Source organism: Psittacula echo (genome assembly GCF_963264785.1).
Source record: "Psittacula echo genome assembly, chromosome: 11".
Classification (NCBI taxonomy): domain Eukaryota; kingdom Metazoa; phylum Chordata; class Aves; order Psittaciformes; family Psittacidae; genus Psittacula; species Psittacula echo.
The window spans coordinates 13,752,275-13,766,295 of record NC_137746.1 but is presented as its reverse complement, the minus strand read 5'-3'; the positions used below and the strand labels follow the sequence as shown (position 1 = coordinate 13,766,295).

The 14,021-nt window shown below is 46.4% G+C and overlaps 1 protein-coding gene across 1 annotated transcript in view; it reads right to left on the bottom strand.

Annotated features, from left to right (window-relative positions):
- NRG2 (neuregulin 2) overlaps positions 1-14,021 on the bottom strand; it is a gene marked incomplete at its 5' end in the record, with an annotated part of 152,742 nt that overhangs the window by 23,289 nt on the left and 115,432 nt on the right. Inside the window, one exon of the mRNA XM_080627164.1 lies at positions 8,378-8,498. Coding sequence (XP_080483290.1) covers positions 8,378-8,498 — 121 coding nt within the window. The remainder of the gene's footprint in view (positions 1-8,377; positions 8,499-14,021) is intronic.

The window sequence follows — 14,021 nt, the reverse complement described above, 5'->3', positions numbered from 1 at the left end:
ACCTTCTGCGCTGTGACAAACCAGCAACCAAGGGTGAACCTGGGAGGCAATGGGAGCTCAGCCAGGAGTGGTCAAACACTTCTCCATCAGGAACTTATCTCTCTTCCTCCCTTCACATCTTCTGACCGACTTGGACAGTCACTCAAAGTTATCCCTAGGTTTCTTGAAGTCGCAGCTCTTACGTGCTTGTCTCATAACTGCCTCCCTTCCCAACTGAACTCTCCCTCCTCTGAGCTTAAGACACAGCTCTGAATCCAGCATGATCCAAGAAGAAGATACAGCCAAGAAAAAGCTGCATAATCTCTTCATCCCATCTATTGTCCTTCTCCACCTCATCACCTCCACAGCTCCAAATCTGTCCATCTTTCCCCCAAAGAATGCATTTTCCAGTTCTTCAAGGCAGGGTCCAGGGGGACATATCACCTGCTGTCCCTCTCACAGAAGAAAGCTTTGCTAGACACTCCATGACTGACATGACTTTGGAATTTGGTTTCTTGCTGGTTTTCACTGCAGTTTTGGTAGGTCTGCACTGAGCAAAAAAGCCGGTGCATCCTCACTGCCCATGACTAAACCTGTTTTCTATGCTACATAGCATTTGTTTTTTGGGACCTGTGCTAACACCTCCATTTGGGAGTGTGCTGGACTATTTGTGCACCCTGAACTGCTTGGGGACAACTTAAAGGCATGGCTCGGCATGAAGCTTCACCAAACTCCCCAGTCATCCGCTTCAGGTTTTTGGTGTCCAAGTAACTTTTGAAACTGGAAATCTCACTCCCTGGTCAGGCAGACATCCTTGAAAAATTCACCCTCTTTTCTCATTCCTGGACATTCATCTTGGAGCACAGGGAAGGGAGACGTACCAGCAACATTGTTTCAGTACCAGGGAGCCCAGACAGCTCCCAGGGAAAGCCCAGCCCAAGGGGTTACCAACAGACATGAATGAGACCTGTTGACCTTCCCCATGATGAAACAGAGAACGCTGGTGCTGGGGAGTGGATTGAAGAGGATGCCGTGCTGGCAATCAAAGAGCACAAACCTGAGGCAGCTGGGTGATGCAGACTCACAAGGACATCCCTAGAGAAGCACAACTCTGGAGCAACCTTTAAGAGATTCCATTGGGGTTTGAATAAGGCATCCAAAATAGAAGGCGTCTTCCCAATCTTTTTTGAAGTTTATTCATCACAACTGGGAAAGTCATGAACTTATCCACAGGATCTTCAAAGGTACACAGTTTAGCTTGCAATGTGCTGTCCATTTGTCTGGGATCTGAGATTTCACGTACGTTGTGAGAGCGTTGAAGGGTCTCCGGTGCTGCTGCATGAAGCAAATGTCCTACCCACCTCAAAAAGGGCACTTTGACTAGAAAGAGTTAAAACTATCTCAGGTGCACATCTGCAAGAGGTCAGCCAAGGCTGGAACTTCACTGTGACTGAAGCTGCATGCCATTAAGGAAAGACTGAAAATTATGTGCAAAATGGTGGAAGGAAATAAAAACCCAGAGAAAGAAATTGGTGAGAAGTGTAAAAGCAAAACAGAAGAGTGTCAAAGAAGCTTTGATGCCGTGACAGCTACCATATAGCCCTTTATCATATCGCTGCAGTCAGCCTAGTGTGGGTGGGAAGAAGATCTTGCTAGACAGAAGGCATAGACAACAGTCTTGTCTGTGTCTAGGACAACTCAGGCTTTTCATCTTTAGTTACTAGTGAATCAGCAGTGGGAAAAGTGACAGAAAATAAACCCTCATGAACACGAGCACCTTCTGTCACCTCCCAAGCTAGTATACAAGCTGTCAAAACACTCTGGCATCCCTGGGCCCTGATTCCTCATAAACAAGGTGCTGGCATCAACAGTGACCAGGAGACCTTTGAAAGCCTGCAATGCTCATGGTTCCTTTTTTTTTAGCTGTCTCATAGTTGTAAGCTGGTGAAGACGGTTTGTTATTCATTACTATGGCTCTAGACATGAAATTTCCAGTGTACATGGCACATGAGTCCTCCTGTCAGGACAGGAAGAACAATGGAAAAGACCCCTTCTGCATGCAGGATCTGCAACCTGTGGGAAGGGCTTCTGGGCAGCTCTTCTTCAGTGACCAAGCACATGCCCTCAGGGATATATCTGAAAGTTAAGGCTCACCAAGTTCGAGAGGCATGAGATGGTCTTTGATCATGGCATCCTTCTTCCTGCACATTTGACCCTAGTCAAGAGGTTTTGGATGGCTATCCCAGCAAAACAGAGTCCCTCCTACTTTTGAAAGCTCTTGCAGAGACTACACAGATGGCGGACTATTCCAAAGGAAGACCTTTTCCTGGTGAGCTCAGTGGCGTGTTGGAGGCCAAACATGTCTTTCCTCAAAGGTCAAGGGAAGCGGACAAAGCTGGGCCTGTAAGACCCCTCTTGGAGAAGTACAAGGCTGCACCAACCTCTTGCAAACAGCACCTTGTCCCCTCTCTAGTCTGTGTGGACAACCCCAAGACTGCCAAGATTTTTATGTCCAGATTCTGTTGTTGCTGGAAAATGTCCAGATCTTTCAGTTTTGATCAATTCCTTAAGATTTTTTCTTTTTTTTAACTCCATATCGAAAACATCCACAAAGTTCTGTTCTTGCGTTCAGGATGAATTTATTTACATGGTAAAGAAAACTGCAGTAAGATGATCAGCCAAATAAAGCACCTTGAAAAGTACAAACCAAAATGGTTTGAATGACCCATTTCTGTGTTATTTGCAGAGCACTTTTTTATGAAAATTGAGAAGCTTTGACCTTTTGTCTCATATTTGGGCAGAGCAAGAATCATTGTTAATTATTATTTGCTACTATTAATTAATAACACCATTATCATAATGTTTCCTGCTGGAAGCAACACTCTTTCTGCCCAGCAGTTGATCTAAATCTTGCAAGGGTTGGCACATTTCGTTTTGCTCCCCAAGATCTTAATTAAAGTGTGCCAAATTTGGTAGCTCTCATAATGCAATCCATGTTACAGAAGAATATGAAGGAGCAGGTGCTTCAAAATAACAGGCTAAGGAGAAGCTGCAGCAAAAAGGACACAATGCACTGATATAGCAAGTGGAGAAATGTTTCATGCATGTTGCTTAGTTGTGTGAAGGGCTGAAAAAGAAGACAGTTCTGTCATTGTCCCCTGACCAGTCCCAGATGATCAGGTTCTGGAGAGCCACAAAAGGCTGAACTCCACAAAATCACTGATGGGAAGAAAAGAAGGCAACCAGAATAAATTCAGAGGCCTTATCCAGAGCAGCTAATCAAGGCATGTTTGCTGTACAGTAGAGTCCAAACTGCAGGGACACTCACCTATGAGTTCAGCGAAGACAACAGTGCAGCTCCAACCGAGCTGTGGGAACTCAGCAGGATCTGTGCTGTTGTCTTCTCTGAGCCTCACTGTGGCAGGATCAGTTTTCACACTGATGATGCTCAAGGGTCTGCTATAGTTACATGTGCACTAAAAAAAACACATTGAACGGGATTCATAGGTGGGCTACTTGAACCTGAAAAGGTACCTGATCTCATCACCCATGATAAACATCATGCAGGACCCAGTGAATGAGTCCTGGCTGGTTCAGGAGGTTTGGAACAGGATGTGGAGATTTTCACCCCTAGCTCAACACTGTGGGCTCTTCATTTCCAAGGACATCGCAACACCTCCCCACAGAACTGCTTATATATCCATGACAAAGAGATATCCTTGTGTCTGTGCAATGTGCAGCTTGTGCTGACCTATCAGTAGAGTCATCAAGAGGGGTGGCGTAGCTCCTGGCATTACAGGGGAGCTGAGCAAGCTGTGCTGCAGGGAGGACAGGATCAGCCTGTTTACCCCTTTGAATGGTGCTCTGAACAGCACAGGCAGCCTGGCAATGTGGCTAACCCTTCCGAATGATCTTTCTTATCTCCTGGGAAAACCTGCAGGAAACAATATACATGGAGGAGCCCTCTAGGAGGTGAATGTGTAGTTTTGTAAACTGGTGATTTGCATACATCAACTGATTTAAAAATTATTTGATCTTTTCTCCTTCACTTTGTTTTGCTTTTTATTCTCTCCTTGACTTTTATTTTTTGTCTGAGGTCCTCCAGGACCCTGACCTCACTCTCTGATGTAATGCAATGCTGTCAGCTCAAACCCAGACAGTGTCTATCTGTCAGCATTTGTAAATCCTTCAACCTGACTCTTGCAAGCACAACTAGTTCAACACAAAGGGGGGATGCTGTTCTATAGAGTTCTAAGTCTTCTGATTTCATGCAATTTAGGAAGATCCTGGCCCACGGTACCAGCCACTTTGATTACATCCACCACACAAATGAATCATGAAGCGCATTTAAGTGGGCAGAAAGGACTGCACAGTGATGAGGCTTGGCTTTGCTTCTTTGGTTGGTTGAGAAGACCAAACTGTAGATAACGTGCCAAAACCTAACTGGAAAAAGGAGTAATTTTGTATGGCACCCGGGAATAAAAGATTAGAGTGGCCTCAAACTGCTCTAGGTTGTGCCAAAAACCCAATGGGCTGCAGGACCAAGGCAGACCCAAGATCAGAGGCTGCTTGCCATCCGAAGCACTATGTTGAGGTAGACACAACAAACCAGCCACTGTTCTCCTCTGTCCCAGAGCAGCTGAAGACCTCGAGACATGCTTGTGTGCATTCCTTCCGCAGACACTGGAATTTGCTCTGCTCAAGACTCACCACTTCCCTACAGTTATGGTGAGAAACCAGGCCAGCTCATAAGGTCTCTCTGAGCAAAATGGTGTGGAGAAGGATCGAGAAATTCTTCCTGTCAACAAGAGCCTGGGGCTTTTCAATTTACTGTTGAGTCAATTCTGTATGTGTGTAGCTCAGTCTTTTCCTGGGTTTATGCTGACAATTTGCAGGATATCTGAGGCAAATCACACTTCTCCCATCTAACTTCCAGCTGGTCTGTTTGCAGAGTCAGGATAACAGCACAGACTGTATCATGTTCAGGTTTTCTTTGACACTACCATGTGTAGAATTTACTTCAAATTAAGGACAAAATTATGGAAGCACACAATCCAAAAAAGACAATTTCTGGAAGAGCTGCAAGTCTGTTTGGGCTTTCCCCTGTGAAGAAAGTGTCCAAAGTCCAGCTGAAAAGTATTGAAAGAGGATGGAGAAAGTGGCTTTACAGGAAACAGTTTGTTCCCCAGAATCTGAAAGACCAGGAAGAACACGTTTCTGGGAAGCCTGTTAAAAAAAAAAAGGCCACATGCCAGTTCAGGTGGTATCTGTAACAAATCAACCATGAGCCACTTCAGGAGAAGAAATCACTGGAGAACCTAGCTGCTCATTTTGCTCCAGAGTGCCAAGTTAAAATCTACAGGAAGGATCTCCTATGTTTGTGGGCAGCTGCAAACCACAAAAGCCAGCCCAGGAAGGTGATACAGGATGGTGACAGGTAGGAAAGAACACTCTAAAAGTTTCTGATAGCTACTATTTGAAAGGCTGGTAACATGAATGGGTGCCCAGGTGCTAGAATAAACTAAGCACCCAGTGATGGACGACTACAAGCTGGTACTTGGTGCCAGAAGACACCCTCCTCCAGGCCCTACTGCCTTAATCAGAATAGCAAAGTGGGAACACTGCATGGACATACGTGTTGTTCCTGGATCTAGATGCTCATGTGGCTCTTGTTTGATCTCTGAGACATTTGAAGAGCTTGTGTGCAGAAGGACCTATTGATCTCCATGCTCATGCCTCAGAGGCATGGTGTAGCTGGAGCACCAAGGCTAGCTCCCACATTACAGAGGTCAGAAATGCAGGTCAAAGCCTGCCTCTTTGCCTCCTCTAGTTTCTCCTCCGAATCTGTACCATTGTACATTTCACAAACGACAACAGCAGATCTCCTGTCTTGCTGCAACAAAGCAGCTGTTAAACATTCCAGCATTCTGCTAGTTTGCAGGCAGACAAATGCAAAGTCTGTTTATTCATTGTCAGCCTTCCCTAGGAATCATCTCTGTTACTGGAAAAGCCATTTTATGACAAATACTATGTCCAGTTCAAATGCTTCTACATTCCTTAACAACTATTTTCTTCTAGAGTCCAGAAACTCTAAAATTCACCACTTCAAAAGCCAGGATTTCTTATCTTCAGTCTATGATTTGATGATAAAAACACTCAAGGAGACTGAGCATCCAGATATCTCCTCAAGCAGTAAGATCAGAAGTTTCTGTACTGTGTGAAAGGCATTTGGGTCCCCTGAGTTCCTGTTAAGACAGAACTGTCTTTTCTGGCAGACGAGTAGTGACAGTGCAGATCTTCAAAGCACCTCGTTTTGGTTAACACTTTGCTGCCCTTCCATACACACCCATTCAATTATCATCAGATTTTAGCAATTGGTACCTTGGGACTTATCAGAAATGAAATAATTTCACCATCTGCAAGTAAGGAATTAAGGCATTCAAATTATATGACATAATTAGGTCTGGATTGTAGGGCACATAAAATCTTAACGGAATCCATCACTGATCTTCCCCTCTGTTCATCAGCTATCGTAGCAGCCTGGTTTGAAGGTAGACTGTTTCGTTGCAAGGCTGGAATTACATTGGTTAAAACAGCCTGTCTGCTGAAGACACTTGATAATTACCACATGTATTCTTTGTTAAGAAAAATGGAGCTTTACCATCATAGCTGAGGAGCTCAGGTAACTTTTTCTGTAATTAGAAATTGGTCCAATTTGAAAAGTCTTGATTTGGATTCAAGTTCTTCTCAAAAGAAATAGTCTTGAGATATATGCTTTTGGCATCACCGCATGGCTTAAGAGATAGAGATACTGATTCATACATTCCTCTGGTCTTCAAGGGTTGGCCCTCCCCAGCGTGGAAGGACTGGAGCTGCTGGGGATTCCTGAGGCTACAGATACACCAGAATAATGAATGTGACTGATTCACCATATGGAGCTTCCCCATGTTTCTTATGGGGAACCCTGGCAAGATGAACTTACAGTACCATCAAGAAGCCAATGGCAGAGACAGCTACCCTGAAACACAAGTCTGTGGTGTGCAAAGGCTGCTTTTGCTTCATACACATGGGAAATGTGGAGGACCACAGCATGTGATTTCTGTCCTACCTGGCTCTTTTCATGTGTGAAGGGGCAAGCCTGGCAGAACTGGAAGATGCTGCTCATCCTATGTCCTTCCCACCACAGCTGATCCTGCATTGGAAAGTAAGAGCACAGGAGCTCAGCAGAATGCACTTCCACATGGCCTTTCCTTCCGCTCCCTGCCAAAACAAGAGCTGGGAGAAGGGAGGAGTTGTGCTAAGCATAACCCAGCTCACAACCCTTCCAAAAGGGGTGGTGGTTCTCTTCAGATGTGTCCTTCAATGCCTGAGGAGCTGAGGTGTCTGGTGAGCATCAGACCACGCAGCACCAGTGGTACTAGCTTGACATACATACACAGATGTAAATACCTTTGGCTGTGCATCACCATGGAGAGGTCTTTGGGCCATGCAGGGAGAAAACAGTCACCTCTGGGCTTCTCCAAGCTGGCACAGTGATCCTGGATCCCCAGGTGAGCTCAGGAGCTGACTGCATCTGCTCAGCACACACAGGGCACCACCTCATGCTCACTCCACAGGAGCCCAGCAGCAGGTACAGATATGCTTTAGGTACCTATATCTCCAGCATGGACAATCAGACTGCACTTGTCATTCACAGTCCCCGTTAGGCTTGCAGGGTGAGCTGTGAGATGCTATTAGGCTTGCTGGCTGTGATAGGTTTGAACCAGAGGTGAAAATGTCTCACATCCCATTCCACATCTCTCAGACTATGCAGCCCCACTTCAAACTCCACAAGAAATTCCATTTTAGGGATAACTTGGTATGTCTCCCTGGTTGGGTTTTGGGTTTGTTTGTTTGTTTTTCAGGTTTTAACATTTGAAAGGGAGAAATAAACAACCCACAGTGGCACAGTGTGGTGAACAGCTATGTGCTAAACCCACTTCTGGCCCCACAAAGCACAGACAGGAGAGGTCAGAGGCAGGTCTCAGCAAGGAACCCCTCCAGCCATGGAGGATGGAGGTGGCCATGCCCTGGGAAAAGCCCACCCACTTGGATGGGAGGATGTGTCAGCTTTGACCTAGCTAAGGGAAAGCAAAAGGGACCTGACCTTCCCTGAAGCTGCAGAGGAGAAAGGGAAAGGAAACAGCTGGGACAAACACATTCTTGGAGAAAAAGTCAGGAAAAGTGAACAGTAGCACACACACAAAAGGAACTATGACCCCTCCTCCCCACTTCTTTTCTTCCTTTCTGAACCTGTACAGCTCAAACTGCCATTGCCAAAGGAATTCCCGAGCAGTTGCAGTCTCCTCTCCCCCAGTGAAGTAATTTCCATATTGACACAAGAACTACACTCACTTACTTGCAAGACAGCTGATTAATCCCCTCGATGTAGTAGCATACCCCACCATTGACACAATAGGACTTCGCTGTTTCGTTGCATTTTCTAGCATGCCCGGACCAGGAGGAGAGAGTTGTGGTTACTGCAGGGACAAAAATAAACACACACAAGAAGTATATATTGTTATTTCCTTTGTTGGGCAATTCTGTTTTCTTAGACAATGTTCAATTAATTTATTTGCCAAAGTGAAAACCCCAGAGATACAAACCTTAGCCTACGCTTTTAGACCAACCTTCACCTCTCCAGGTCCTGGAGCTGCAACTTGACCTTTCCTTTCCCACTGCAGTGGCCAACTGAGTGAGGAATTGAGGACATGCCTTCCTCTAAGCAGCCAGCATGTCAGGACAAAATCATTCTTTTGGCAAGCTGTAGTTACAAGCTCCCCTTTCCCATCTCTCCTTGCCCTCCCCTTACCCATACATGCAACCCTGCACCAGCAGGCAGGAGGTTAGGAAGAACATGTGCTGCAGGCTCACAGAATCACGGTGGCATGCTGCTGAGGCCTGATTTGTGCCATGATACTGGACCAAGATCCAGAGATATGGCAGGGAACATTTCATTGCTCCACATCTCTGGGAGGAAATAAGTTTTCAGAGCCAGAAGCAAGTGCCTCCATTGTCACCGAAACAGGTCCAGCTCAAGCAAGAACAGCTCCATCTCTCCCCCCCGCACCTGAGCATTTCTTTATCATGCCCCAGTGGGGCTGCCTCAACAGATCAAGCAGAAGTTCAGCAGTAGAAGTCAGTCAGCCCCAGTCTGTGCTAAGAGGGAGGCAGCCAACAGGTTTCCTGGGGATACAGAGGCTTTTCCAAATCCAGCTTGCTTTCTGGAGAAAAGCTTTCCAGCCATGTAAGCTACAAACAAAGCTGACAGGACTCTGCAGAATTTCACTGCAATTCCTGTCTGAACGATTCAGACAAATTTACAGCCCAGAACATAGAGTCTGCATGGGAAAACAAAGGCTTCTAGACAGGCAAAACCTTTTGTTAAAGCAACTGATAAAGGCTACAAAAGCAGACCAGCTTTGGGGAATGCAGAACCATCTTCACAAAACTGAAAGAAGGGCTGGGCATTCAAAAGCATCTGCTTTTTCCAACTGAATACTTAATCTCATTAAAGATAGTACTTCTTCCTGGACTACCCACCTTGCTTACATCCTAACACAGTTACATCTCCAGCAGTGTCACTGCTACCCGCTTTCCAGTGCCTTTTATGCTGCACTCAAGGTTTCTGAGGAGATACCCTCCTGCACCCTCTTTTCCAAAGCATGAACAAACCTCATGGAGAGGCTGGTGCCTTCAGACCAGTCACTGCAGACTGAACACCTCATTGTCTCAGGAAGAAGGCTGGAGCCCACATCACCAGGGCCACAGTCTCTGTTCTCACACTTCAAGCTCCATCCCAGCATCTGCACTCACTGGTAAAAGTGGGCTCCCAGCACCCAGTGAAGCCTCTCACATTTGGGTGATGCTTGGCACATAGCAACCAAACAAGGGTGTTCTGTCTCTCTTAGTGAGAATCCATGGGCCCATTCCTCTCTGAATGAGGAGTTTGCTCAGCAGGCTGTGCACTGCAGGGGTAGCCCACGCTGCTACCTGCACACAGCTCAAGGCAGAGCCAAGCTTACTGTTCATTTTGCTTGAACCAATGCATTGCCCAACCCCATTGTCTTCTGTCCCCACAGGGAAGTCAACGCCTTCCACTGTCTGACAGAGACAGAGTTGTGCACCAAACAGAGCTATTTCTATGCTTTGCCTTGAATAACCATTGCCTCTGGGGTTGTCTTTTCACAGCTATCCAGGGCAGAGCAAGTTGTCCCAAAGTGCTCTGCAAAGAAGACATGGCAAATACTTCAGTAAAGACTGAAAATGCACATGGCCCTGGGACAGCAAATAGCCGCTTCCCTCCTAGGGCATGCCAGTCAGCTGGGAGCCGAATGTGCAGAGCAGGCTACACATACTGGAGTGTATCTGGGTTTTAGAACGGATCCTGGTTTGGCCAAGCCACCAAAGAAGGCCTTGCAAAAACTCCCCAAGTATGAAAACTTTCAAACTTTAGTAAGGAAATTCAGTGCTCAGTTCCAGATAAGATTAATGGGAACTAGAAGCCAAAGCCATTGTAATGGCTTTGTAACAAGTCTGTGTAATTTATACCTGTATGAGATTGTAGCACATTTCCTCTAAGGCCAGTAGGGAACTGTGGGTTCAGGACAGAGGAGCTCTGATGGGGTGTGCTAGCAGCTGGATTTTCTTTGCAAGGCCTCTCCTTTAGCTATTACTTGATCCAGCCACTTAAACGACGCCTTAACACCAAAGGTCATTTTAAAAATGAGCATGAAGATAAAACCGAGCCTGGTAGCACGCGGCTGTATTCCAAAAGGCCATCAGAGACAGGCTGTGCACAGGCTTCACTGTGCATACGCATGGTAAGCTACAGGTTGTGCTGCTGCACCAGTAGGAGCTTCCTGCCTTGCCCTGCATCCCTCTTGGAGCTGGCTGGGCTTAAAGCAGTGACAGAGCAAGCAGGAGCTTGCCAGGGAAGTGTGAAACTTGCAGGGGAACAGGGACACAGGAGACAGACACTGTCCCTTCGATGGGTCCCTGAGTACTGCTGGGCCAGCACTCAGCATGGGAGCTGTGAAAGCTTTGGTTTGGAGTGCATGCTTTTGCTGATCTACCTCAGCACACAGCTTTTGCTGTGTGCGCCTTCAGCAAGTTTGCTGATGACACCAAGCTGTGTGGTTCGGTTGATACGCCGGAGGGAAGGGATGCCATCCAGAGGGACCTCAACACACTTGTGAGGTGGGCTGATGCCAACCTTACGAAGTTTAACCATGTCAAGTGCAAGGTCCTACACCTGGGTTGGAGCAATCCCAGGCACAGCTACAGGTTGGGCAGAGAAGAGATTCAGAGCAGCCCTGCAGAGAAGGACTTGGGGGTGTTGGTCGATGAGAAAATGAACATGAGCCAGCTGCAGTGTGTGCTCGCAGCCCAGAAAGCAACCGTATCCTGGGCTGCATCAAGAGGAGCGTGACCAGCAGGTCGAAGGAGGTGATCCTGCCCCTCTACTCTGCTCCCGTGAGACCTCACTTGGAGTATTGTGTGCAGTTCTGGTGTCCTCAACATAAAAAGGACATGGAGCTGTTGGAACAAGTCCAGAGGAGGCCACGAGGATGATCAGGGGACTGGAGCATCTCCCGTATGGAGACAGGCTGAGAAAGTTGGGGCTGTTCACCCTGGAGAAGAGAAGGCTGCGTGGAGACCTCAGAGCAGCCTTCCAGTATCTGAAGGGGGCCTACAAGGATGCTGGGGATGGACTCTTCATCAGGGACTGTAGTGGCAGGAAAAGGGGCAACAGGTTAAAACTCATACAGGGGAAGTTTAGATTGGATATAAGGAAGAAATTCTTTACTGTTAGGGTGGTGAGGCACTGGAATGGGTTGCCCAGGCAGGTTGTGAATGCTCCATCCTTGCCAGTGTTCAAGGCCAGGTTGGATGAAGCCTTGGGTGACATGGTTTAGTGTGGGGTGTTCCTGCCCATGGCAGGGGGGTTGGAACTGGATGATCTTAAGGTCCTTTCCAACCCTAACTATTCTATGATTGTATGATTCTATAACTGCACAATGAACAGGTCTCTGTTACAGCTGCAAGTGTGCCATCAGATCAGGGAGCACTGAAGCTGCATGAACAGAAGCACTGGTGCAAACTGAAAGGCACACAGATGAAGGACACGCACAGCCTGCAGGAAGCCATCACCCCTGCAACCATCAAATGTACCAGTTGCTAGCAAGCAAAACAATCCATCTGGCAAAGTCTCACATCATAAATCCTACAGGAAAGGATTCTGGAGCAAGCCTTCCCACAGTAAGGGGGAAGCAGAGAAGGAGAAATAAAAACAGAGGCCAGAAATCTGCCCATGAAAAGCACCTCAGATAAAAAGGTACCGTTTCCACCAGAAAAGGTGGACAGTAAGATGCAGTGCTGTGTGATGTTGTGATACCAGAGTGGCTTACAGTGCTGACCAGCTAGAGATTGCATGGGATTTTCATCTCACATGAACAATTCTGTTCCTTTTAAACAAATACAAAAGATTCTAACATGAATGAGGCTTAGGACATGCATGTTGTGTACTGCTAGAAAGAGAGCTGTCAACAGAGTTATGCCTGTCATCAAAATACATGGTTCATCATTTCTCCTAGCAGCATCTTGTTGTCATCTTTTAAATCCTGTTTTCTGCAAGTACTGTGCCTTTTCTCCCAAAGAAGCACAAAGTGTTTTAAAACTGAATCACAGATTCGTATTATCATGGTCCATTTGTTAGCAGCAGAGATGTAGCAAAGGCTACAAAAAGAGGCAGTCAGCCCAGCTCCCTCCTGAGAAGAGAGTGTCATGAAATACAGGCCTTCATAAGACTATAAGCTGTGCAGTACTGGTCAAACCAAAGCCCTGTCTTGACTCCGACAGCGGCCGATAGGCAATGCTTAAGGAAGAAGATAAGCACAAGCACGCAATGATCATTTTCTTCCAGACATCTAGGATGAGCTGCTCAGAGACAATTGAAGTCAGCCACAGTGTCTTTACATTTAATAGCCTTTGATGGGTTTCTCTCCCGTGACCATGTGTAGTTGCTGTTTGAACAAATCTTGTAACATCCACACTATTTGTGACAAGAGCTCTAGTGTTACGCACACAGTGTGCAAAGACACATCTCCAGCTATTGATTTTAAACCTGCCTCTTCCTGGATCTTCTATTAGAAAAAAATAATCATCATCCCCTCTCATTTCCCCTGAGCTGTCTGTGGCTTTACAGGCACAGCCAGCACCTCATTCTCTATCTGGAAAGTCCCAGGACTGAGAGCAAAGCAGAAGGGAGTAAGGAGATGAGGATGGGGAGAAGAGGGCTGCCTCTTGATGGATGTGATTGAGAACAACCTGAAGCCACGTTTTGTTGCTGCTGTTCCAGACAGTGAGCATAGTGCAGAGTAAACACAAAAGATTCAAAGCACTGTAGTCATTCAGAGCATCTATTTTCCATCCCAACCAAGGTTATTTGGGATTAATATCAATGACACGGCAAGAGAGGAGAGCCACAGAGCCACAGACACTGACATCGCCGTGCGGACTTCCCTCCACACAATTCATCTGCACAGAAAGGCCATTAATGATTGTGCATGGATCCTTACACAATTCCAACCATGCACATCGTTTAACTTTTACAGGCAGCTCACCAACCTGCTGTCAGGCATCTGGTGAAATACTCTGCAAAGAGTTACTTAATGCAGCTTGGACTATAAATTACAGTTGGTTTTTCACAAACTACAGCTACTGTCAAGGAGAGCAGGGAGACCATGATAGGTTCGCTGCTCCTTTGTGTTATAACTAACTTTGACTGGGGGGTTCATAGCGTACAGACACTTCATTCTCTCAATATTTAGACATTCAGTTAGACAGATGAACTCAGCTGGTTGGAGAGTGTATACAGATTGCCTGCTCTGTATATGCCTCATGTACTTACTGATAAAACACAGAATTGCTGAGGTTCCTCTCCACCAAGTTCATCCAACAGCTTGTCAGAAGAACATGGATGAGAAGGTGTCTGGCCAAGC